General features: G+C 38.8%; 2 protein-coding genes and 1 long non-coding RNA gene across 11 annotated transcripts; 2 read left to right on the forward strand and 1 right to left on the reverse strand.

The window, feature by feature from the left end:
* The first annotated feature begins 759 nt into the window (after positions 1 to 759).
* LOC133740658 (uncharacterized) lies at positions 760 to 7,979 on the forward strand. Of its 9 annotated transcripts, none has more exons than XR_009861360.1 (6): positions 1,331 to 1,531; positions 1,606 to 1,673; positions 2,384 to 2,466; positions 3,148 to 3,208; positions 7,700 to 7,726; positions 7,812 to 7,979. It is a non-coding gene; the product is annotated as an uncharacterized LOC133740658 (long non-coding RNA). The 9 variants fall into 9 exon arrangements; XR_009861363.1 differs by having other exon boundaries at positions 3,148 to 3,196; XR_009861356.1 differs by lacking the exons at positions 7,700 to 7,726; positions 7,812 to 7,979 and adding an exon at positions 760 to 1,324 and having other exon boundaries at positions 1,408 to 1,531; positions 3,148 to 3,430.
* On the reverse strand, positions 7,781 to 10,137 carry LOC133740655 (laccase-11-like). The gene is made up of 6 exons (XM_062168592.1): positions 10,001 to 10,137; positions 9,756 to 9,907; positions 9,413 to 9,657; positions 9,170 to 9,298; positions 8,011 to 8,934; positions 7,781 to 7,919 (listed from the first exon to the last, which is right to left on the reverse strand). Exons 1-6 carry the CDS (start codon positions 10,106 to 10,108, stop codon positions 7,789 to 7,791), a joined length of 1,689 nt encoding a protein of 562 aa, XP_062024576.1. The 5' UTR covers positions 10,109 to 10,137; the 3' UTR covers positions 7,781 to 7,788.
* A 4,171-nt stretch (positions 10,138 to 14,308) lies between these two features.
* On the forward strand, positions 14,309 to 25,112 carry LOC133740995 (uncharacterized). The gene is made up of 4 exons (XM_062168927.1): positions 14,309 to 15,093; positions 15,182 to 15,271; positions 24,516 to 24,583; positions 24,804 to 25,112. Exons 1-4 carry the CDS (start codon positions 14,479 to 14,481, stop codon positions 24,937 to 24,939), a joined length of 909 nt encoding a protein of 302 aa, XP_062024911.1. The 5' UTR covers positions 14,309 to 14,478; the 3' UTR covers positions 24,940 to 25,112.
* Positions 25,113 to 26,587: the final 1,475 nt, after the last annotated feature.

The raw sequence follows: 26,587 nt of genomic DNA on the forward strand, positions 1-26,587 counted from the left end.
CTAACATTGTCCTCAATGTTGAAAGAATTAAAGCATGCAATGCACATAAAAGCATGGAAAAGAGATAAGTGAAAAATAAAAAGAAGAAAAGTAAAGAGAAGAGTTTAGAGCTCCCTGGGATTTAGTGAAGAATAGTACGAAACCGATGTTGAAGTCAAAAAAGATCGCAGAAGTCATCAGGAAAATTTTCCGCGCAGATTGAGCACTGTTCGGTATTTCTCAAATATCTCTTAGCTCACAGCTCCGAATGATGATCTTCTTAGTGCGTTGGAAACTAGACTCATGTAGCTTTCTGGTGATATGCAATAAGCCTATTAAAACTTCCAGTAAGATGTCCAGAATCTACGTCAAAAGGCAGGTACAGAACCTGAAAAGTTAAAAAGAAATTTAATGTTAGCAAATTCAAAACTGAAAATCACATAAAATAGAGAAACAAGATAACAAAAAAAAAATGGTAATCAAGTTAGAATCAAAATCAATCGTCGATCCCCGGCAACGGCGCCAATTACTAAGGTTTATTGAAGCAAAAAATTGTCGGGATTATTATGAAAAGATACAAATTGAATTTTTAGTAATTCGAGTTTTGGGCATACGACGGAGTCGACTAAGAACATTAGTGACGAAAAACGAACAAAAAAGTGAGCCCAAAACCCGGAAGTAATCAACTTGGAGAATTCTGTAATTTGTCGTAAGGGTGAAATCGTCATTCCCCACTCATAAGTATAAATAGAAAATTGGCAACTAGAAAACCTTAGAGACACACACTCTCTCCCTTGCAGCCACGTCCTTTTCTCTCTCTCTCCCCCGACCTCGTGCTCCCTCTCTCTTCTTCTTATCTCTACCATCGCTGGAAACTACCATCTCCGGCCACCACCTTTCTTCAGCGCCACCATCAATCAACTCAGTACCTAAACCGGACCAAAACCCAAGAGAAATCGAAGCCGTGCATCGGCTCCGGCCTCCACCTGCGACCATCCAAACCGCGACTCCACTGTCGCCACTTCTCTTCGAACTCTCGACCATCACCTCACCACACCGATACCACCCTCTGACTCAGTAAGCAACGAGGAGGAAAACCCAGAAGTGCCACCACCCACCGAAGCTGGACGACGCCGCACGCACATCGCCGGAGTCATGGCTCTGCTTGTCTTTATTCTTCAACTTCCGACGAGTTCAAGCCACACCACCACTATAAATGAGTTCAAGGCACCACAATTTACCAAAACCCCAACCTCTGGACCTCCAGTTCCGGCCAGAGACCCCCACACGCACCGCCGCAGCTCCGCCGTTCACGGTCGTTGGATTTACAGACAGTCTTAATTAGGTAATCCTCGTCACCCCTCTTTGGATAAAGCCTTTTGGCTGTTACGAATTGAAAGCCTTAACATCCTATTATTTGCTTTGGAGTATGAGGTATGAGGAATTCTGTGTTTTTGGGAGATTTTGGAGAACCCTGAGCTTTGGAATCTGTAAATTTGAAGATTTGGAGAAGAAGAACTGTTGGGTTAGTCTTCATTGAAAATGGATTGAGGTAAGGGTTATGAACTCTGTGTTGGGTATGAATTTGGTTAAGAATTGGATTATTAAACTTGTCTTGCATGCTAGGAATTCGAGTCACTGTGGGTGGAAGAAAACTGCGAGGAGTTGACTCTCGGTTTGGAAAAGAAGACTTGGTAAGGGCTTGGGTTAATTGGAATGTAGTGATGTTCTGTTCGAAATGGTTATCAATGAGTTGATTGAGTTTGGAACAGAAGTGAAGTTGTTTTGGTGATTTTATGATTATTGTGTTACATCTACCATAAACTTTGATTGTTGGTGACCTTGGTATGTGCTGAACGTGATGAAATTAGTATGAAGCTACTTTGGTTAACATAACTTTGGAAAGAAAACGATGTTGATGAAATAGTGAAGGGTTTGTTCAAAGCCATATGTTTTGGTAATGCGAGGTATAACTGTTGTCCTGGTTAATCAAGTTGTGGAAATAGATAAGTTGGTTATTGTTAAAGAAAGTGCAAATGGATTGAGTTAAATTGATTTGTCAAGTAAGCCAAATTTGATAAGGTACGATTTAAAATATCCCGGAATGACTTAAAGTGGTGAAGTTATTTGGGAATGGTAAGTGTATTTGTTGCTTAAGATAGGAATGCTAGATAATGGCATCAAAATGTTTAACCCGAACTATATTATAGAAAGAAGTATGATCACCATATCCCAAATGGTTCAAATGTCATATCATTTGGATTACTTGGGAATTGATGATAAATTTTATCTATTAAAGGATAATTCGATGGACTTAAAGGAAATTAAGTAAAAGATTTGGTTGCTCGATTAGTTAAAGTTGTAATGATGTCAAGTTACTCATTGGTTTAATTTTATTATAAAGGACTTGAGCGTGTGCACATGGAATTGGACGAAGCATTGAAAGTCGGAAACAAAGCCATGTTTGGGCGAGCACTCCAATTCCAGGTAGGGTGAGCTGTCCCTTCCTTGTTAGAGGCTTTTCTATATGTGGAATGCTCTAGTATAATAATATGTTGCTTGCAAGTATGTTTTTGGTTGTTCATTAGTCGATGCCTCGTGATATCCGTGTTTCCATAACTGATAATTGCTTATTGCGAAAATCGAGGCTAGACTTGCATGTTGAGATACTGTACCCATCGTATGTTTGTACTTGTGACCTGAAAGTAAATGGGACCTAGACACGTAGATTCCTAGGGATCCCACGGTGTCGATAACCGTGAACCTCCGGAGGGGGCCGTGCTCCTATGTTTTTCGAGGAAGGGTGAGTACAGACAGTGAACCAGTCATAGGAGACTCAGGGCCAGGAAATGGACACTTTCGCTACTTGTAGTCACAAGGACTATAGAGTAGTTGGCCGGTTCTCGAAGGATGACGAACCGGGTCGGTCACCGATTTGTTTGAGTTTAGCCGGCAGGTAAGTATCTTGGAGCTCCAAATTGTGTGAAGCATACTACATATGCTTTATAAAAGACATAAATGTTTGTGGTTGCCTCTTTTAAAAGTATTTTCGATAAACGTGCACAATATTATGTAGTAAATATTTTCAAGTATATTATTTTTCAAACCTAGCATGGTTGAGTCGGCCCCTACTGGGCATGCGAGGATGAAACCTCACCCCTACAACAGTGTGCAGGTTTCGAGCATGTGGTCAGGGAGCGTACAGGGGAGGCACATGGTCCGACTTGGCGTATTTCTCTTTGCTTTATTAAATTACAGTCTTAGTTCTTTTGAAGTCCCTTATTTATTTACTTTTTAATTGTTTCCTACTCGCTTATTTTCAAATTTCGGGAGACCCGCAACCCTGGCGCGTGTCTTTCATACTTGTATTTACTTGGTGATTTGTTGTTTTCCAAATTGGGCTCCTATTGTAACCCCAAATCCTTTAGCCCACTTTAAATTCCGCTTTGAAGATATGTTGTTCGGTTGCTAGAATGATTTGTCCAAGAAAGTGTTTTGTAAACCTACAGTCTGAACCCAAAAGGCCTTGCGATTTCGGGTTGATGAGTTATCAGGATGTCATTCGTGACATGTCGGTTTCTCATTGGCTTGGGGTTGCGGCGCTGTGGGACCCCTCTCTCGGATCACCACACACACACACAGATATATATATATATATTATATATATATCTATATATATATATATATATCTATATATATATGTGTGTGTGTGTGTGTATGAGGGCCCTGCCACTAATGGATCCATTTTTTTGGTCTTTTCTAGGGATAGGGCATTAGACCAACTTTTCGATCACATTTCGGCATCTCAACCGTTCAGTTTTTAGGTAATAACGTATAGATCACTTCTCCAAATTTTCAGCCAAATCGGTGATTGTTAAGGTATCAAATTAGATTAAAGGGAAAATTTCGCAAACAGTACACCAAGTAAAGGCCACTAATAATTCTTATACATAAAGTTTCAAACCAAACATTTCGGTACACGAAATCTGAACCTCGACCCACTATCAGTACACGACGTCAATTTTTGACACCAAAATGTCCATTATGCCCTCAGTTTTTTTTTTTTTAATAATTTTTTTTTTCTGTTATTTTTTTTCCTTCTTTTTTTCTGTTATTTTTTTTCCTTGGTTTTTTCTGTTATTTTTTTCTATTATTTTTTTTCCTTCTTTTTTTCTGTTATTTTTTTTTCTTCGTTTTTTCTGTTATTTTTTTTCTATTATTTTTTTTTCCTTTGTTTTTTCTGTTATTTTTTTTTCCTTCGTTTTTATCTCTTTCTTCTTCCTTCTTCCGGGCTCACTCCCTCGCTTCCAACGCCACCTTCCTCACCTCCACGCTCACTCCCTCGCTTCCAACGCCGCCCTTGCCCTCCAATTGGTGAGATTTATGGTCCTACAGCTTATATTTGTAACTCAGCCAATATTTAGTCATGTGAAAAGAAAGAAAGAGATAAAAACGAAGGAAAAAAAAAACGATGGAAGAAAAAAAAATAACAGAAAAAATTAAGGAAAAAAAATAATAGAAAAAATAACAGAAAAAATGAAGGAAAAAAATAATAGAAAAAAATAACAGAAAAAACGAAGGAAAAAAAAATAACAGAAAAAACGAAGGAAAAAAAAAAGAAGGAAAAAAAATAATAGAAAAAAATAACATAAAAAATGAAGGAAAAAAAATAACAGAAAAAACAAATGAAAAAAAATAATAGAAAAAAATAACAGAAAAAATGAAGGAAAAAAAATTTATTAAAAAAAAAAAGAACTGAGGGCATAATGGATATTTTGATGTCAAAAATTGACGTCGTGTACTGATAGTGGGTCGAGTTTCAGATTTCGTGTACCGAAATGTTTGGTTTGGAACTTTATGTATAAGAATTATTAGTGGCCTTTACTTAGTGTACTGTTTGCAAAATTTTCCCTAGATTAAATCAATGAACGAACCAAATCTGTCAAACTTGAATCGTTCATATTTATAATCTGAAGTCGTTGTTTTGAATGTCTTAACGATAATCAATTTGGTTGAAAATTTACAGAAGTGATCTACACATTAGGACCTAAAAATTAAATGGTGAAGATGCCAAAATATGATCAAAAAGTTAGTCTAATGTCCTATCCCTAGAAAAGACCAAAAAAGGGTGGGGGATCCCTTTTTTGGTCTTTTCTAGGGATAGGGCATTAGACCAATTTTTGGATCATATTTTGGCATCTCAACCGTTCAGTTTTTAGGTCCTAATATGTGGATCACTTCTGCAAATTTTCAGCCAAATTGATTGTCGTGAAGGCATTCAAAATGAGGATTTAAGATTATAAGTATGAACGGTTCACGTTTGACAGGTTTGGTTCGTCCATTGATCTATTCTAGTTTGATACCTTAACGATTACCGATTTGCCTGAAAATTTGCACAAATGATCTACACATTAGGACCTAAAAACTGAACGGTTGAGATGCTGAAATGTGATCGAAAAGTTGGTCTAATGCCCTATCCCTAGAAAAGACTAAAAAAAAGGATCCCTCTATATATATATACAACCTTGCTCAGGTGTGGATATCCGCACCTAAGCAGAACGTACGGATTTCCCATTTTTACCCACTTTCCGATCATATTTTCACATCTTAACCGTTCAGTTTTTAGGTCCTAATGTATAGATCATCTCTACAAAATTTCAGCCAATTTGGTGATCGTTAAGGCATCCAAAACTGCAATTTACACGAACGAACCGAATCTGTCGAACCGGAACCGTTCGTGTTTATAATGGTAAATTGCAGTTTTGGATGCCTTAACGATCACTAAATTGGCTGAAATTTGTAGAGATGATCTATACATTAGGACCTAAAAACTGAACGGTTAAGATGTGAAAATATGATCGGAAAGTGGGGAAAAACTGGAAATCCGCATCTTTTGCTTAGGTGTGGATATCCACAGCCAAGAAGAGCTGTATATATATATAGGCATTTTGAGATGGAGGCCTTCCCCAAACTGAGGCCCAAGGCCACTGCCTTGGTTGCTGTTAGTATAAAAATTGTTGTCATTCCAAACCACAAAACTACCCATGTGAAGACCAAGAGAAATTATTTAACTACATGTTCAGAATTGTTTAATGCATGTATGGTGTTGTTGCTTTCTAAGCATGAATTCGAAAAGAAGAGTTGAAGAATTGTTTAAAGCATAAACAATTGTTAAATGCAATTGTGGTAGGCATGCTTTTTAAGTATGCATTGTTTAATTGCATTATTGTGGTTCTACAGCCGTGAGACCAAGCATGAGAAGATTGCAGCTTTGCTTTTTAAGCATGCATAAGAAGACCAAAAGCTGAAGTATAATTGCAGGTCATGGTCGTCCACATTCATCTCCTTGATATGCACATCCTTGCTGTCAAAAACGTTTGGTCAGAAGAAATTGAATCTGGTTTTCCATTTTCTCCTTTATGAAACACTTGCTGTCGAACCAGAAAAGGAAGAACATCTTCTTCTCATAGAACCCTTGCTGTCAAAGAAGAAAGGAGGAAGCAACTATATTAGTTCTCTATCTCACCTTGCTGTCCAATGTTGAACACGGTAGTGGGAAGCAATTGGTTCCCATCTCGCCTTGCTGTCAAAGATTAGCTTTCGATCTAGTCTTGTTGTCCACTCAGTGCAGTCATGAAGACCTTGTTGTCTAAGATGGAAGTGGGAACTGAAGAATATTATCATGCACCTTCATCTCCTTCACATGCCTAAACTTTCGGTCGAAAAACAAAAGCAAAAGCAACTGCATCTGGTTTCATATTTTTCTTCTTCATGGAGAACGAGTTGTGGAATCATGTGGTCTTCTTCAGTTTCACTTTCAAGTCTCAGTGAACCTGCAAGTCTCATGTGGTCTTCACATGACAGAAAGCATGATAGTTTGTTTAATTGCAAGTATGGATATCTTGCTGTCGAAGTCAGGTGGCCTTGTTCATCTTCATGAAAACCTTGCTGTCAAAGATCAAAAAGGGAGACAATTGCAGCAAGGTTCTCCATCTTAGCTCACTGTCCGGTCCCTCCTCGTGACTCTACTCCAACAAAGCTGAAGGAATCTTGGTGATTTCTTCCTCCTATATATATAGGAGTTCTGTGGTTCTTCAATGTATTGAGAATAGTTTGATTTTCAATCCTTTGGTTGTAAAAGAGTTAGTCTCTTTGTTGCTCTGTTTTGTTCCATGTTGAAAACAGATTGTAAAACAACTAAGTGAGTCTGTCCAGTAAGGATTGCAGCAGTCATTGCAATCCCAGAGTTAATGTGTAATCAGTTTTGATTAGTGAATCATTGGGTTCTCAAGAGTTAGAGCCCCGCAGTGTTTTTGATCTCAATTGAGGTTTTCACTGCGTGACCAATGTTGTTATGTTATGCATATTCTCTGTTCTTGTTTATGTAGAGATTATAATCTGTCACTCTATCTGGAGTTTATACATCCTTATATTTACACTGTGGTCAAGGGTGTGTATGTGTGTTTAATTGTTTATGTTATGACTTGCGACCAGCAATGTATTCTCGTATTTATTTGGCGCGTTTTTGCTGAGTTTGAACGTTGACGCCTTGACGGCAATTCCTCCAGTGTTATATAATTAAGTCATTCTGGGCTAATTTGTTGCACATAAGAGAGTGTTGAATTTAGCATTAGATAGTTTCTGATACAAAGCACACTTTTATTGGTCTCGTCAATTACAAGTTATGAATGAATGTTTGCTCAACTCCTGCATTTTGCAGATGTTTGCAAGAACTGTCAGCCAAAAGGTCTTAAACAAGTCTTTGTTCCCCTGTCAACTCCGTTATGAGTTACCCGTACAAGGAAGGAACTAACAAGGTGGAAGGTCTGCAGGTGGAGGCAAGACAGATTGATCTGAACCTTTCCCATTTTCTACCACAAATGCAGTCTTCAAACCCCAGCTGGTATGCAGCTCCAAGTGACAGTGCATGAACCACACACCTATACACGAGCATAATTAGTTTTCTAAGGATGTAACTTTGAGCTTTGAAGTTTAAGGCAGCATGCTATTTGGTCATGATGATGTATTTACCTGGATTGTCAGCCCTGAATCTTATGGCAGCCCAACCACCGGTGGGAACTCCAACTGTGTTTCTTTCAAGAGGATCCACCAAGTTAAACTTAGCCGGGTCCTTCTTGGGGTCGAAGTTCCCAACTCCAGTCCCAACAATGAAAAAATTGTAACCATGAAGGTGGAATGGATGGGATTCCACAGTCAGAAGATTGGTATCTTGTAGAACCAACTCTACGGTTGAGTTAAATGCGATCTTGCTTAGTCGGGTGCCTAGTTTAGTCCCAAGGTTGGCAGTGAGTGGTGCACCAGTATAATTGAAAGCTGTTGGAGGACGGTCAGGGAAGTCTGTGGTAAATACCCCCTTGGTGTTGAAGTAATGAGCTTGAAGCAGCCCGATTTGGGGCATCACGAAAGTGATGTTGTTTAAAGAAGCAGTGAGCTGTGTTCCATTCAGGCAAGTTGTGCATTGGTTGATTCCTAAACCAATTGTGTAAAAAAGCTGTCTATCGACTTTAAGAGGTACATTTGCTGGGTACTTTGCTGTGTTTAGGCTTCTCAGCTTTGCATTGTAGCTCAGCACAAAAGCTGTGTCATTGAGTGCTGGAAGTTGGGAAAGAACTGGCAGAACAGAATTGGGGATGCCTTTATATTGAAGGATTGCAGTGGCGGTCTTATTGTCTATGGAAAGAGGTGCATCCATGAATGGCCTTGCAGCCATGTAGTATCTGCTAGGGACATTATTTGCCTGAACAAGAACATTTGTGGTCTGGCCTGGTGCAATTAGTATTGCCTGAGATGTAAATGGTTTGGTATAGACTGCATCAACTTCTACCACTGTCAAGATATGGCCAGCGATTGCAAAGAATAGCTCGTCATTGAGTGCAGCATTGATGATCCGTAGTAGGTAAGTCTTTCCTTGTTCAACCTCCATTGCAAAGGTATCTAAGATACCACAAAAAGAGAAATGAAAATGCAGAATTTCATTATGCAGTTCTAAACAGTTGTGCTATAAAAAGAAGTGCTAGCCAAATTATGGAATCATTGAAACGTCATTTTGTTACATACTCATATTTTATACTGGCATACTATATATAATCATTGATTTTGTTCATTCTTGTTGGATGGTTGGCACTTTGGCCTAGATTTGCAGTAACATAACATGAATGACCGGACTTACGTTTTTCAGAACATGGGAAGAGCGGCCCTGGCTTCCCATTAATGGTATGTGCATCTGACATATTCGGAGGCAATCCCAGTCTGTTCCCTTGTTTCACAACGTCTTCAACATCATTATTCCACCATTCTCCTATACCATGTACAAAAACTATTGCAATTAGTTTCTGCTTTCTGATAGTTTGAGCACGTTGTTCAACATCTACTACAAATAAAAGTTCAGACTCTTATGAGAGCCGACAGTTACCTAAGACAATATTAGCTTCTCTGTAAGGCTGAGGAAAAGGAAATGGAGTGCCTTGTTTGGGCATGATGACAATAGCTCCGTATACAGTGGCTCGTAGCCAAAAGATGTGAGCATGCCACCATAGAGTTCCTCTTTGCCCTGTGACTGTCATATTGTAGGTGTAACTGTTTCCTGTCTTGATTGGACATTGTGTGATATAAGCAGGTCCATCTGCCCACCCATTCCTGTATTGCTTTAGTCCATGCCTGGAAAATTAATCCACCAAATCGTACATTATGAACACAATTATGATAATAGGTAATGCTATCATAATAATCATTTAATCAACATTGAAATGTCTTACCAATGAATTGACATGTTATACTGGGCATGATTGGTGACATTAACTAGAACTGTATCTCCTTCTCTAGCATAAATTGTAGGTCCAGGGAACAACCCATTTACTGTAACAATTGGCTTAGAATGGCACAACCTGCTCACATTCTTCACTTGAATCTGCAAATAAATGGGAAAAAAAAGCATGTAAGGTTGTGTTAAACTCTGAAGAAAAATCAGTAGAGGAAGCTCAGGCATTCGTGAAGTGCTTACGTCAAATTGGTATGACTTCACAGCAGCTTTGGCTGGAATGAAGAGGAACCCAACAAAACATAAGAAGGGAAGTAAAGAACAGAAGCAGAAGTTGTTGGTTTTTGCCATGTTCGAAGCCAATTGTACTTGTATGGAAGGTCAAGAATGTTTGGTGTGACATTATTGGTCAAGGTCTAGTGGTTTTATAGGTCTGAATATAATATAAACTATCCGTTTGTAAGATGGAGGTGGTGTTGTCAACAGTAGGTAGAAATTGCAGAGGTTGCATACGGAAACTTGTAAGCAAACTACGGATTACTGGGATAGGGACTTAAAAGGGAGTTAAACCGGCCAGCTTGAATAGGGAAGAGAGTACGTAGCTGAATAACGTAATATTTTATTCTGTATTGTTTAAATAATTGAGGTATAAAAGAGCTACGTGAAGCTAAATATTTTACAGCAACTCTCAACTTTATCGTTAAGGAAAAGGGTTAGCACTAAAGAGAGTGTTTCCCATTCAAATTCTGTTTTTGAGCTTCCATATTTTTGTCAAGCATTTGTTTGTTAGTACTTAGTAGTAAGATCGGCCCCTCTTTTTCTTTGGCCAATAATGTGGATATTCCTAAAAGCAACATTTTTTGCACTGTGGACCTTTGCTTAAGCAATACCAGAACCTTGCTTCTAAGCTTTGTGATAATAGGCTTGGCTTGACACAGCCTATGTACATAGGTTTAGTTTACAATAAAAAGCATTACGTAGTGTCCAGGTTTTTTACTTTTCTGGAGTTCTAGTTTTAAGTACTATTGTTACACATTTTCGATCTTCTCTCTCATTTTCCATCTATCATTATCTATTTCTTTCATATCTTTTTAAGTTGGAATGAATATTCTTCGTACTGCAAAGTTCACTAAAAGAAAAACAAGGCCAGGTTTTCCATGCAAGGGTATTAGTTTCATGACTATTATTTTCTGTAGTATATGCTTTATATATAGAATAACCCCTTCCCCAGCTCTTTGGGATAGTTTTTTGTCGTTATTATTCTCATTTAGCTAATTATGCTTAAATAGTTTGTTCATGGTGGTTTCACACTTTCACATAGGAAAAGATGCATGTGGTACGTTTTTCGCTTTTGCAGGGTTAATTCATGGTGATTAGTGGCAAGGTCCGTGCTTCTTTTTTTTTTTTTTTGTATTGAAATAACTAAACAGATCGAGTTGTAACACGCTTCTGCAATTGGAAACAGCAGTCCGAACTAGCTAGGATGCTGCTATAATGCTTTGGACTCTTGGTGTAGAAGCGAGCTAGGTTTTCTGTTATGTGTTTCTGATATTGAAGTTAGTGTCTTTGAATTCTTTAACCCTTCCACAGAATCTTTGATTAGCTGTTCTGTTTCATCTTCATGATTTGCCATTTGATTAGTGAACGCAACTTGATGGTTAGTAAGGCAGGCAAGATTATTAGGAACACTATTTGCTTTACAAATAAATCTGCCGAATGCGGAAGGATTGAAAACAATCCAGAAAATGACTCAACTCAGAGAAGTCCACCTCGTCTCTTTTGAGAGCAGTGATCAGTAGGGTACAGTCATTTTCAATATCTATTTCCGATCAACCTTTACAGGCCTCCACTTCCATGTTAAATGCCAAGTGTGCGTGCACAAAAGCTATAGCAAGTGCTGCAATACCCATATCATCTCTGACAACTACACCATATATAAAGCGCTCAAAAGGTCTATAAGCAATTGATCTATTGGGAAATGAACGAAACCTTGGTGTCTACATCAATGGTAAATTGGTAATCTCATAACACATGATAAAGTAATCTGGGGTTCACATCCAAAACCAATTGGCAATGGATGGAGTGGTCCAAACCCTTATAAACCCATAGGCAAGGTCCCATTTTTCCCATGTGGGATGTATATATTATCAACATGCCCCCGCACGTGTGACGAATTTTCAAGTCATACACGTGGACAACTTTTGGGTGACGTGGAGCCCGTGTGGCCGTTAGGCATGCACACGTGGGTAACCCGCTCTGATACCATGATAAAGTAATCTGAGGTTCACATCCAAAACCAATTGGCCGCTGTGGGAGTTAGAATGTCCGATCAAGATGTTAAAATGTTAATTCTTGCTGGACTCCCTAGTGAGTATGGCCATACTAGGCAAATTATCAGAGGAAAAAGTAATGTTGATTTAGAAGAAGTAAGATTATTGTTATTGTCTGCCGAATGTGAAATTGAGTTGGAAAACAAATCTGCACCTTTAGCTACACTTGCTGCAATTAATGATAGCTGAGAATGGCATGTTACACAATCCTCAGCAGAACAATCACTATGGCATGAACTCAGGGCTGATGTCTTCCCCCGGTTTTGTTCAACCTTTTGGTATGCAATCTAGCATGTTTCCTTCTGTTGGTTATCATGGTGTTGTTATGAATGGCATGAATCCTTATGTCTCCTCTGGTATGACTAATGTGCATCAATTTAATGCTTCCCCTGCAACCACACAATATGGTTTTGTTTCACCACAGAACACTATGACTGCAAGCACTGGTTTTGGTATGTCACCTACATCAGTTACCTCGCCAACTACTTTTCAGCCCAACTTCAATATGTCTAATGGAAATTATCAGTTTATGTCATCTATGGGAAATTTCAGCTCATTGCCATCCCAAATTGGTTTCTCACATCAGTGTACTAGTTTTCTTGCTCAAAATGGTTATATTGTGCCATATGGTAACCAGCAACAACAAGTGCCTGTCATGAATAGCTGCAACTACGACAATGTTCCACAATAGAATGTAATGATGCCTCAAAAGCAGTTTTCTCAGCAGAATGCACAACCTGGAGCATTTAACGATGGCTATCAGCACAGTGGTGTCAGTAACTCATTCTTTGATGGTGGTTACTCAGATGACAGTGTTTCATATCCAAACTTTCCAAACAACAAGGGTACAAACAACTACAACAACAGGGCCAATAATAACAATGCAAAGCCAAGAGACACTGGGAATTTCAGCAGCAATAACAACATTGCTTGTCAAATATGCAAGAAACCAGGCCATGCTACAAAAATGTGCAGGTACAGAAATAGTCAAAATGGGAACACTGCATTGGTTGCCTGCACTCAAAATGCATCTGTTCATATCGGTACAATCTGGTCAAATACTGTTGAAGATCACCCTCATTCTACAGTTGGTGCTGTGTCCATTTCCTCACCATCATTTCATAGCACAACACGGTTCAAATGCCTATGCTCCAACCTAGTGCTTGGTCCCCCACGCACTAGTTTGAGGGGGGATGTTAAGATGATGACAAATTCTACTCATGCTGTTAATGCCACTATTGATGGTGATGCAAGTGACGTGGTCAAAAGTGAAGGTAATGATTCTTGTGCTAGCATAGCTAGTAATATTGCTGTGATTAATGAAAGCAATACAAAGTCAGGTCAAACCAGTCAACAGTGCTAATTAAGCTGGATTCTTCTGGACTGACAACAGGATCACGCCACGTGTAAACCATGGTGCGTCAGGATTGACACTTCAGGCAGCAGATCAGGTTGACGGTGAGTCATGCCCAAATGTGTGGAGTAGAGTGAGTCTCGGTTGTGGCAGTTAACCTCACGTGTGATGGAGTTGATGAAGTCACTGTTACATGAGCAATCACTTGCGAAGGCTTTGACTGGTTTGACCTGACTTTGTATTGCTTTCATTAATCACATAATATTACTAGCTATGCTAGCACAAGAATCATTACCTATCTGCTGTCCCCAAAAATACTGTGCCAAACCAGTCCCCATGCATTCATTGGTCCACAAAGAATAAAATATGGAACAAAAGATTAAGAAAATATTTTCTTAATCTTTATGGACCAATGAATGCATGGGGACATGTTTGGCACAGGGTATTAGGGACAGCAGATTTCTTCCCATCACTTGCATCACCATCAATAGTGGCATTAACAGCATGAGTAGAATTTATCATCATCTTAACAATATTGTCTTCAAATTACGCATGATCTTAAATCTTTGGCTCAACTCAAACAAGGGGCATTTTATTTTTTATTTTTTTATTTTTTACGATGAACAAACTGAACCTAAACAAAGAAAACAAAAACTAAGAGAAGCCACATAAACAAAAAGCCCTCATGTGTTGTTCAAATTTACAGTTGAACAAATGAACAATAATAGACGTGAAAGAAAAATATGTGAGACCTACCATATTGTTAATGTTATCCCATGCAGTATATATAACACAGTAATTGCATAATCTATTAGATGGCTAGGTGTACGTGCATTTCGTGCCAGCAATCATCCTTGCATAATAATATTATATAGTCGAATTCTAACGTTGACATCAAGTATCTTAGTTGTCTCATTATTTTCTTCCCTCTTGGCTCCTTTGCTTCTGCAACTTTGCCAGCTTATATCTGATAGACTGATACTGCTGCCAAAAGTTTATTGTTTGAGAGCGAGAGAGAGAGAGAGAGAGAGAGAGAGATGGGAAACATTTTTGCAATATACAAGCCCATCTTGCATGGACTAATGAAGCTGGCCGGGGTGAGACCCCAAACCCTAGAGATCGAACCAGGAACTGTAATGAACTTCTGGGTTCCTGCTGAAACCAACTCGAAGAAATCGAAGCCAGCCGTGGTCTTTCTTCACGGTTTCGCGGTGGACGGCATCATAACATGGCAATTCCAAGTCCTATCTCTCGCCAGATACTACGCCGTTTACGTACCCGATCTCATCTTCTTCGGTGGATCCATTACCGATAAGCCCGACCGGTCGCCAGAGTTTCAAGCCGAGTGCGTAGCCAAGGGTTTGAGGAAGCTTGGGGTGGAGAGGTGCACCCTTGTGGGGTTGAGCTATGGAGGCATGGTGGGGTTTAAGATGGCGGAGCTGTACCCCGATTTGGTTGAGGCCTTTGTTGTGACTTGCTCCGTTATGGCTTTGAACAAGTCCGTTAGCGAAGCCGGACTTGGGAGGATTGGGTTCTCACGGTGGTCGGATTACTTGCTTCCTGACTCGGTCAAAGGAGTGAGAAACATTTTTGAAATTGCTGCCTACAAGTTTCCTCATCTTCCTGATTGGGTCTACAGACACTATTTGGAAGTATGTATATATAGATATATCTTCATCTTTCTTTTTCAGTTTTACCTATATTTTCATGCCTCGAAATTCAATCCATGAGTGCTGGCAGGCAATGTTTGACAACCGAAGGGAGAGGGAAGAACTTCTAGAGGCTTTGGTCATCAGTGACGAGGATTTCACCGTGGCTAATTATCCACAGGTTTGATCGATCTTACTTTATATATACTAGATTAATTATTCATCCAAGTTTATGAATTCAAATCATTACAATTAGATTTCCGATCTTAAGAGTTTTATAACTTCAACCTTTATTGTAGTTCCACCATGCATGCATGCATGGTGCATATATATATCTTTAGGTTTCCAATATTAGTTCGTGCAAGTTTCATTTAATTTTGTGATTTCGAACCCTTCCACCCGAACAAATCGATCACTATAACTTCACACTCTAGTTTTAACTTATCAAATTGTACTCCAAATAAAACATTTATTATTATTATTATTATTATTTTTTGGGTTATTATCACAAATGGTACCTGAACTATACCTCAATCTTATCGATGGTACCTGAACTTCAATTTTGATCACAACCAGTACCCGAACTTTTTGATTTTATTTTAAATGGTACCTAAGGCCACCTTCAGTCACTATTCCGGCCAAAAAAGCCAAATCTAAAATTAAAAAAAAATTAAAAAAAAGTTCAAGGCAAGTCTATTACCAAAAAGATCATCACTATATATGATCGCAATCCTTGAAATCATCAAAGATCATCACTATGATCGCCTTACATGCTGTTTTTAGTCGGAATAGTGACCGGAGGTGGCTCTAGGTACCATTTAAAATGAAATCGAAAAGTTTGGGTACTGGTTGTGATCAAAATTGAAGTTCAGGTACCATCGATAAAATTGAGGTATAATTCAGGTACCATTTGTGATAATAACCCTTTTTTTTTTTATAAAAGATGTCAAACTTTATTGAACCAAATAGAACTAGTTGTTACAATATTCCGAAACTATAACATCATGAAGAAATGAGGGTAAAGAAGAGCAGTAAAAAGATTGGCCTGAAGAATGAGCCTGTGCAGCCGTAAGATGAGCGGCCCTATTGGCTTCTCGTCGTGTATGAACTATATTGACATTAGGCATAGCATCCAACTGAAGCCTTAAATTAATCTTCATAAATTCTACCAAGCCTTGATAAGTTGTTGCCAGTCCCTAGTAGTTGCTGTTGAACCAACAGAGAATCAGTCTCCACAATTGCAGGCTGCAGAGACCGCTCCACAATAAAATCAAAAGCAGCCTTGATTGCCAAGAGTTCAGCATGCTCAGCAGATATAAGACCCATCACGGCTGTGCCCTTGCAAGCTAAAAACTGCCCAAGATTGTCCCGTAAAACCAAACCAGTCCCACCAGCACCAGTTTCCGAAAAGAAGGCTCCATCAGTGTTCAGTTTTACACAACCCACCGGAGGACTCCTCCACCTTACAACCCCTGCAGCTCGTCTGCTAACACTAGAAGCCTTTGAGTTATGGAATAAAAAGTCTTGGATGCGAGATGAAGCCAATAAAACGACATCATTAACACCCCTAACTTTGCCCTCCCACACTCTACAATTTCTTTCTTTCCACACTCCCCATAGCAAGAACATCAAAGTATCAAAGTGTGGGGCTACTAACCTGTTTGCACAGAAAAGAAGCCACTCCAGCACTCCCAGACCATCAGTCTCATCCGTAAAGCACACTTGAGCAATAGAAGGGTTTGAACTAAGAACCCCCCTTGAAAATATGCAGTCTCTACATAAATGACACTACTACAAATATGACATTTAATGACAATATTTAGATGACATTTGCTCAAAAACGTCATTAAATACCCTTTCTATGACGTTTTCTAAAGGAAACGTCATGGATCAAAATTTCGTCTCAAGTTTATGACGTTTTCGAAATGTCATTGTAAGTCTTACTATTTAATGACGTTTTTAAACTGTCATCACTCTTATGACGTTTTTCAAATGTCATGAAAAATGTTTTCATGACGTTTGGTAAGTGTCATGAATGAGAATAGACCATGGCATTCTGAAAACGTCATGAAAAATGTTTTCATGACGTTTGGTAAGTGTCATGAATGAGAATAGGCCATGGCGTTTTGAAAACGTCATTATAAATGTTTTCATGACGTTTGGTAAATGTCATGAATGAGAATAGGCCATGGCATTTTGAAAACGTCATTAAAAATGTTTCATGACGTTTGGTAAGTGTCATGAATGAGAGTAGGCCATGGCGTTCTGAAAACGTCATGAAAAATATTTTCATGACATTTGGTAAGTGTCATGAATGAGAATAGGCCATGGCGTTCTGAAAATGTCATGAAAAATGTTTTCATGACGTTTGGTAAGTGTCATGAATGACAATAGGCCATGGCGTTCTGAAAATGTCATGAAAAATGTTTTCATGACATTTGGTAAGTGTCATGAAAAATGTTGGCTGCTTACTATTCCTTTAACTCAAGTAAGCAGCCAACAATCTCAACATCTGCAAGGAAACATCAAACAGCACACGGAAATCCACAACGAATACATTTCCACAATCCTCTAACCACAATATCACCACTTTGGTCCTACAATCACTCAACCCCCTAAATCACCACTTTGGTCCATCCCAACAACACGTTAGAGCTCTAACTACGTCGTTACCTGTCACCTCGGCCAAGGTTCAAGTAAACGGTATACATCTCGGTTATTATTTAACCGGCGTTCTTCGGACTTTTCCCCTGTCCTCAGAGCACTACATCTCGGTTATTATTTAACCGGCGTTCTTCGGACTTTTCCCATGTCCTCAGAGCACTACATCTCGGTAGAAATATACAAAGCTACGGTTCTACGTATAAAAATACGTCCGTACACAAATGTTATACTTATTATGTCATAAACGAACATAATAAAAATAAACAAGAGGCGAGGTTCGAACCTCAGACCTCTTGCACATGAATCTCGCTCTCAACCACTCGAGCACAAGCTGCTCTCGATGATAACTATACCATTCCTTTTATTTAAACCAAGTTGTTTCAAATTTGGCCCAAAACACCCAAAACTATTCAGGAATTTGGCCCAAGGATTTCACCCAAAACTATTCAGAAATTCAGCCCATTGGGCCTCCACCCACAACTACAGTGAGGGCCTTGATCCGAGACAAGCCCACGTACGGCCCACCTGCCACGGCTTATCCCTTCCGTGATTTAAGGCAATCAGAATCACTTTCGGCTAAAGCTGTCTACCACAGCGCCTCGAGATTCGACATGTCCCTTTACACGCTCAACACGCGCCAACAGCTTTTCCGGGTTTCGAGGCGACTTTAATCCAACGCGTGGATTCAAATTCTGAGATCGTTCATCCAACGGTGGAGATCTGCTCACCTTGTTCTATAAATAGGTGCATTGAGGGGAGTTCATAGGGTCATTCGCTTCACTGCTTCTTGCCTTCTTTCTATGACGTTTTGCAAATGCCATAAAAATGTTTACCATGATGATTTCTAATGACGTTTTAGCAAATTTTCTATGACATTTTCTAATCGTCATGGAAATATGTCATATGACGTTTTCTAACTGTCATGAAAAACTTTCTATGACGTTTTCTAACCGTCATGGAATTCCTTTTATGACGTTTTCTAACCGTCATTGAAATATTTTCTATGACGTTTTCTAACCGTCATTGAAATACTTTCTATGACGTTTTCTAACCGTCATGGAAATACTTTCTACGACGTTTTCTACCCGTCATGGAAATACTTTCTACGACGTTTTCTACCCGTCATGGAAATACTTTCTATGACGTTTTCTAACCGTCATGGAAATACTTTTTATGACGTTTTCTAACCGTCATGGACATACTTTTCTATGACGTTTTCTAACTGTCATCGATTCATGCCACATAAGACGGCACCAGTAGAGACGACGTTCTGCATGACGTTTGAAAAACGTCATGAAAACCATTTTATGACGTTTTTCAAACGTCATTAAAAGTGTTCTGTGTAGTAGTGTGAAGAGTCGACTCCACCGAACCAATGCAGAGAACACATAGTTGTGATTCAATCATGACATGTTTAGCCACCAGACGTTCTAGAGATGGAAGGATATTATGGCAGATTTTCCACACATGTACCTTAGCTGTGCATGGAATGTTAGCTTGCCATAGCTTCTTCCAAAACTGAGTCGTCGTAGTCTCCAAAATTCCAGGTCTCTCCACAGACGTAGAAAAAGCATGTCTGTAGGCAGTCTTAACAGAAAACTCGCCTTTCTTCTCCAACCTCCAAGCAATTCTATCATGAACCAACCTTCGTGACAAAGGAATTGTTAAGACAGCGTCTGCTACCGCAATAGTAAAAATTGCCCGAACTTTTTCTTCATCCCATCTCCCAGGTGCACAGAGTAGCTCATTAACCGTCATGTTTGCATCAAAGAGAGGAGAATCAGTATTAGGGACTAAATTGGGAAACCCTGGAACCCACACATCAGACCACACTCTTACTGATACGCCGGTGCCAATCTGCCAATATGAGCCTGTTTTAAGCAGTTCTCTGGAAGCGTAAATACTTCTCCATGAATATGATAGAGCATTGTGAGCGGGAGCCTCCCAAAATGAGCACTCAGGAAAATAACGTGCCTTATAAATTCTAGCAATGAGGGATTCCTGATTGCTAGCAATTCTCCATGCCTGTTTTGCTAACATAGCCATGTTGAAGTCAGTAAGGCTTCGAAAGCCAAGTCCTCCCTCTTCCTTAGGATGGCAGAGAGCCTCCCAAGCTTTCCAATGAATTTTCCTTTTGTCTTCCGTGCTTCCCCACCAAAATCTAGCACACATTTGTTCCAAATCCTCACAAAAGTTCTTGGTTAACTGAAACACACTCATTGCATAAGTTGGAAGAGCTTGAGCAACAACCCGTATCAGAATATCCTTGCCTGCACCACTGAGTAGCTTTCCTTGCTAATGTTTGAGCTTCTTGGCTAAATGGTCCTTGATATATTGAAAAGTAGCTGTTTTCTTACGTCCCACATAAGTGGGAAGCCCCAGATACTTCTCATGTGACTCAACTATTTCTACTCCCAAAAAAGAAGCAACTTCATTCAATCTAAACCCTTGTGAACCCCAACCTTTCCATCACTTTCCTAAGAAACAACCATTCCATTCGGTCATAAGCCTTGCTAAAATCTAATTTCAAGGCCATAAATCCATCAAGCCCTTCTCTCTTGTTATGCACAAAGTGAGCAATCTCATTAGCAACAAGAATGTTATCAGTGATTAAGCGACCAGGAACAAAAGCGCTTTGATACGGTGAAATTATATCAGGAAGTAATAGCTTGAGTCTGTTTGCAATTGCTTTAGAGCAGATCTTGTATAAAACATTACAAAGAGCAATAGGCCTCAAATCTGACATCTTTTCAGGATTATTGACTTTCGGAATCAAGCAAATATGAGTGAAATTCACCTGTTTTAATAGGTCACCTGTATGTAGAAAATCCTGAACAGCAACGGTCACATCTTTCCCAATCACCTCCCAGTAGTGTTGGAAAAATAATGGAGGCATACCATCCGGGCCCGGTGATTTTGTTGGATACATCTGAAACAATGCACAACGAATCTCCTCCTCCGTGTACTCCTGACATAATTGAGAGTTCATCTCAGGTGTGACACTAGGTTGAATAGCTTCCAGAGTGGTATCCATAGCTTCCATATCAATTGGAGAAGCAGTGAACATATCCTTGAAATAGGACGTAACAATTTGTTCAACCCCAGCATCATCTTCACGCCAGACACCATGCTCATCCAACAGCCCATGAATTGCATTTTTTCGTTTTCTATTAGTTGCCTTACGGTGGAAGAAACCAGTATTTCTATCTCCTTCTTTTAGCCAAGTCACTTTGGCTCTTTGTCTCCAGAAAGCTTCCTCTTGAGAGAGAAGAGATTGAAGCTTATTCATCAACAACCTCTTCTCCTCTTGTATAGAACCCGTATTTGACGAGTCCAAAAGCTCCTCCAATCTAGCTCGGACTCCCAACATTTGCTGCTGCCTAACTCGAAAAGTTTCTTTCTGCCATTTATTCAGCGTAATACGAGTATGAGCAAGCTTCTGAACTATTTGGAACATTAGAACACCAGAGAATTCAGTTTGCCAGCTTGTCTTCACGATGCTATCACACTCCTTATTCTGTAACCAAAACGATTCAAACTTGAACCTACTATGTCGGGGCCTCTTTGGGATTGGTACTTCACTTGCCTGGAGAAAAACTGGAACGTGATCTGAATCGCTTGGTGGGAGATGAGTCACCCTAGCGAAACCGAACACATCAAGCCAGGAAGGAGTGCACACTGCACGGTCTAGACGCAGATGAGTCTCAGCATTCCACCACGTAGCTTTAGGGCCTTGAAACCCTAGGTCAAGCAAGTCACAGTATCCTAAAGCTTCTCTGAACCCTCGCATTTGCCTCTCAGCCCTAGGAGGCCCATCAATCTTCTCCCCATTATTTAGAATCTCGTTGAAATCTCCGATAACAACCCATGGCAACGAGTCTAAGTCCCCCAGATCTCTTAACAATTTCCATGAGCGATCTCGTTCAGCAGTACGGGCATACCCGTAGAAACCCGTCAGACGCCATCGAGGATCCCCTGGTCCACCATTGATCACCGCATCGATATGATGCGCGGACCTTGTAGGGACTTGCAGATCGATCTCCGCACTCCAGAATAATGCTAGGCCACCTGCCTGTCCATCACTAAGAACCTCCTTCGAGTTAGGGAACCTGAGAGCCAGATGTAGTGACTTGAAAACTTCCATCTTGCTTATCTTTGTTTCACATAAGAAAACGATTTGGGGCTTGTTTTGAGAGATCAGATCCTTCAACGCCCTCGTAGTAGTGTCGTTGCAGATTCCTCTACAATTCCAACTAAGAATGTCCATCGAGATGGTAGGTGCAGCTTTCTTTCTAGAACTCTAGAAAGCAAACCCTAGCAGAGGTTATTTTTTAGGGTTAACAAATTGGTAGTATGCGAAACATCTAATTCCAGCTATTGCCAAGTTAAATTTAAAACATTTATTATTATGAATAAAGACAATTAGGAATAAGAACAATATTATTATAAACCCTGAACACGAATTATTAGTATGGAACTATGGAACAATAATTGTTCTAGATATATATAATAATGATAAAAATGATAATCAACTTCAGTGATGGGGTACTGACTTTTTTCTGTCACACATTTTATGGCGATTCATATATACACAACTACATAATAATATCAAATGCATGGGAGAATTCTTGGGTACCTTGGTGTTTGCCATACCCTCATTTTGTTAAATATTTTGGACCATTGGATTAGTAATATATCCAATGGTTCAAAATATTTAACAAATTGGTAACTTGTTTAGCCCTTAGCTTTTCTAATTTTTTTGGTAACACAAACTACTAATTGAATTGAAAACAATAAAGATAGTGAAAACAATAAAGCCAATTAATGTTTGATTATCAATTGACAATTGACAATTATGATTTTTCCTTTTTCAAACAAAATTAAAAGAACCTTCTATCTTAGGTTCACCGAATTACTTTTAGTTAAATAGTCTATATTACTAATTAATTTTATTATTAGTGAATTAATGCTTGTTATTAATGGACAATTACACAATTGAAAACCTTCTAACCTAAGTTCGCAAAATTAGTATTAGTTAAGTAATCTTTATTACCAATTAATTATATCATTAATAGTTTCCTTAACCAAATATAATTCTTTTTACATGCATTTTACGACAACGACAACAATTAGTGTAAAAATAAATAATATTTGTTTTAAATGTAGTCAAATGAGAACCTACTTTAGGACTTATTTACGAAAATGAGAATCTACTTTACTCTAATGAAAACCTATTACAATTATCACTTTTAGGACTTAATTACTCAAATGAGAACCTACTTTTCTCTAACGAAGACCTTATTTACTTTAATGCGGATTTTTTTTGTAATTACCACATGTGTCCTCAAAGTGGTTATATGAGTCCTCAAAGTGGTAAATATTATATAAAATAGAACATGTATGAATCTTTATGTTTTTATCATTAGTGAAATTATTACTACAATGACTACACATTTTATCACAACCCACAACACTTGATGTAAAAGTGGTAACTTTTGTTCTATTTGTAGTAATTACTCCACCTAAACTAATGTACTAATTTATAGACAATTTAACAAGTATGACAACAAATTTGTTGTCAGAGTGGTAAATCTTTATGTTTTTATTATTAATGAAATGATTACTACAATGACTACACATTTTACCACAATCACAACAATTGATGTAAAAGCAGTAACTTTTGTCCTATTTATAGTAATTACTCAACCTAAACTAATGTACTAATTTATGGACAATTTAACAAGTGCAACAACAAATTTGTTGTCAAAGTGGTAAATCTTTATATTTTTATCATTAATGGAATAATTACTCAATGACTACATATTTTACCATAACTCGCAACTATTGGTGTAAAAGCGGTAACTTTTGTTCTGATTGTAGTAATTACTTCAAAAACTATACCATTTACAAGATTACCAACCATTTTACAATTCCGACAACATTTGTGTTGTGAACATGGTAAAATTAAAATTAGATCAAAAGATATGTAACAACTCAGTATTGTAAGGAGCTTCTCCACTTGATAATCAAGGTTCTAAATTTGATAAAAGTTGTCCAAATATGATATTTACATCTTTGACCACTCAATTACAATAACCACAACAACTGTTGTCATAAGTCGTAATTGTAGTTCAACTATGTGTAATTTATTATTTTGACAATACTTGTTACATGATTTTTAACAATGTTACATATCAAGAAAGAGTGTGTTGTTAATATGGTAAATTTTTTTTTTAAAAATGACACATGTCGATATTTAATTGGGTAACCTGTTGACCAGTTCAGCAGGTTTCCACTATATTAATTTACTAAAAGTAAAAAAAAAAAAAAAAAACAAAGGTATGGCAAACACCAAGGTACCCAAGACGACCCCCAAATGCATGAATGATCTTTTATCCAATATAATTAACCATAGTAATAAGCTGAGAATTACTTTCATTTTTGACCTATATTGTACCACAGTCCCACAGTATATTCATACACAGACACACACACATATATAGTTAATGTCCAGTGAGCTGTAATGTGTATCCTTCTACATAACTCGCTAAATACCAAGTCTACTCTCCAGCTACCCAGTTCTTCAATAATGATCATAATGCGAATTTTATATCAAGTAGGGTTCCTGAAGTTGGGGATGACCTTCTCTAGCTTATAAATTACCAATTAATAATTAGTCATCAGAACATCAACAAGATCGACATCTAGCTCTGTTTATATTATAAATGGATGCATATCAATCCCTTCCAATAATTTTGCAGAGGGTGTATCTTTTGTGGGGAGCGAATGACAAGATCTTCGACATAGAATCTGCAAGCAACCTCAACAAGTAATTTTTCAATTCCTTCAATTCATGCATGATCTGATTCACAATAACTCATCTACCTTGATTCTAATACAAAACAACTATCTGGTCATTTCACCGAATTTTGTCATAGTAATGGGAATTTATTTTTTGTACATATCGTAATCAAAACAAAACCGTATTATCGAGATTCTCAAAATATGAAAAGAAAAATACTTATGATTTAAATTGTGATCATTGATAGGCAATTAGGCAACAACGCATCAGTCTATCATATAGAGAAAGCAGGTCACCTTGTTCAAATGGAGCGACCATTCGTTTATAACAGCCAGCTCAAGAAATTTTTGGCTTCTTTGTCCGAAGATGTGCACCAAGACTAACTAGCAACTAAATAGATTATGCAACTGACAGCTGCACGCTTGTTTGATTTTGAATTAATCCTAAAGTCAATATGATGTGTTTATTATTAATACGTAACTGTGTATTGAGAGGCTTGGCCAAAATTGAAAGTTGTAGTATACGGCTTGTGTTGAACATGAATATTTAGTTTGAATGTTTTAATTAATGTTGATGGTATTATATATATATATATTTTTTTAAATAATGGCAATTCCATTGATAATAGCGCATGCCAAAAAGGTCATTACATACTCACCCGCTGACACATAACAATGGCCAGAACAAGGATTCATGGAGGAGCCACAGTGGACAAGGATTCGTTGATTGTATTATATTATGAAACAAAAATAAGTTATAATCGCTAAGTACAATTTAATTTAGTGGCATAAGTTTTCTCTTTGTAAGTGAAAAGTCGTGGATGTGGGGTTTGCTAAGAGGGCGCGGGACACGCGCCTTTGAGAAATTCACACAAATAGGGAGTTTCTACATTCTAAGGTTCCTGCCTAGGGCAGCCACAGTTTCACGATGTCGGCGACGAGCGCCGGAACCTCAAGAGCGGTTGCATGTCCGTGGGCCTTCTTGTGTCCATTGGAGGAGGGTTTGCCTAGTCCTCAACCTATTCCAAAGGCCAAAACATTCGCCTCTGTGCTCTCTAACTCAGTAGTCTTCGGTCTCTCTTAGTGAATTGCCTGCTCCAGTCATACGCAGAGACAAAACTTACGTCAAAATCAATGAAGCTCTATACCAGGATCAGTTGAAAAATTTCAAAACCAATCTTATTGGTAGGCTGCTACTGCGAAAGGGTTCTGTCCCAATGAAAACATCTATCCTCAAGAGCTTGCTTGCCGATCTATGGAAGCCATCAGCGCCTTGGCGCTTGGTTCCGCTTGGGAAGGGATACTTTGACATTCACTTTGGCACTGAGGAGGACCTACGACGAGTTTGGGGTGGTGGTACATGCACTCTACCCGACGGCCTCTTCCGATTGGCTCAATGGAAGCCTGACTTTGTGCCTGGGGATGTCCTTCCACAAACACATGCCCAAATATGGGTCAGATTGTATGGCTTGAGCTAAGATTACTGGCATCCTCAGCATCTTATGGAAATTGCGCGGGGGGTGGGTACGCCCTTGCAGTTGGACAAGGCTACCAAGGAGCGTGAATTTGGGTACTACGCTCGGGTGCTAGTGGACGTTGATCTTGCCGGCGAGTTGCCTTCTTCGCTCATGGTAGAGCGTGAGACACATTGTTTTCCTATTGAGATTATTTATGAAAACATGTGCACTCATTATGGTATGGTTGGACATATGGCCGATCACTGTAGACAATTGCAGGGTGATAATGATTCAAAGCCTCGTAATATTGAGAAACCTACTAGAGTTCCGTAGCCGGTGGTCCGCCAGGTATACAGAGTGAAGGAGAAGACTGCTTCAAAAATTCAGACTACAGAGGTTCAACCCTTAACTGAGACAACTGACACTAATGTTGTGATTCCAGCACGTGCAGAAGTCATGCATGTTCATGATGGTCAAGATTCTTTACAAGTTGCCAAGAGAAATATAGAACCTACTGATAATGGGAGAGCTAGTAGTCCAGGGAGCACAGTTAGGTTGGGAACTCCTACTACCAA

The sequence above is a fragment of the Rosa rugosa genome, chromosome 3 (assembly GCF_958449725.1).
Source record: "Rosa rugosa chromosome 3, drRosRugo1.1, whole genome shotgun sequence".
Taxonomy (NCBI): Eukaryota; Viridiplantae; Streptophyta; class Magnoliopsida; order Rosales; family Rosaceae; genus Rosa; species Rosa rugosa.

Excerpts from the sequence above, each read along its gene's own strand:
- LOC133740655 (XM_062168592.1), bottom strand. The coding sequence starts at position 10,108 with ATGGCAAAAACCAACAACTTCTGCTTCTGTTCTTTACTTCCCTTCTTA. Across the intron at positions 9,908-10,000 it reads TGAAGTCATACCAATTTGAC|ATTCAAGTGAAGAATGTGAG; the intron begins GTAAGCACTTCA and ends ATTTATTTGCAG. Across the intron at positions 9,658-9,755 it reads TATAACATGTCAATTCATTG|GCATGGACTAAAGCAATACA; the intron begins GTAAGACATTTC and ends TTAATTTTCCAG.
- LOC133740995 (XM_062168927.1), top strand. The coding sequence starts at position 14,479 with ATGGGAAACATTTTTGCAATATACAAGCCCATCTTGCATGGACTAATG. Across the intron at positions 15,094-15,181 it reads TCTACAGACACTATTTGGAA|GCAATGTTTGACAACCGAAG; the intron begins GTATGTATATAT and ends GAGTGCTGGCAG. Across the intron at positions 15,272-24,515 it reads CCGTGGCTAATTATCCACAG|AGGGTGTATCTTTTGTGGGG; the intron begins GTTTGATCGATC and ends ATAATTTTGCAG.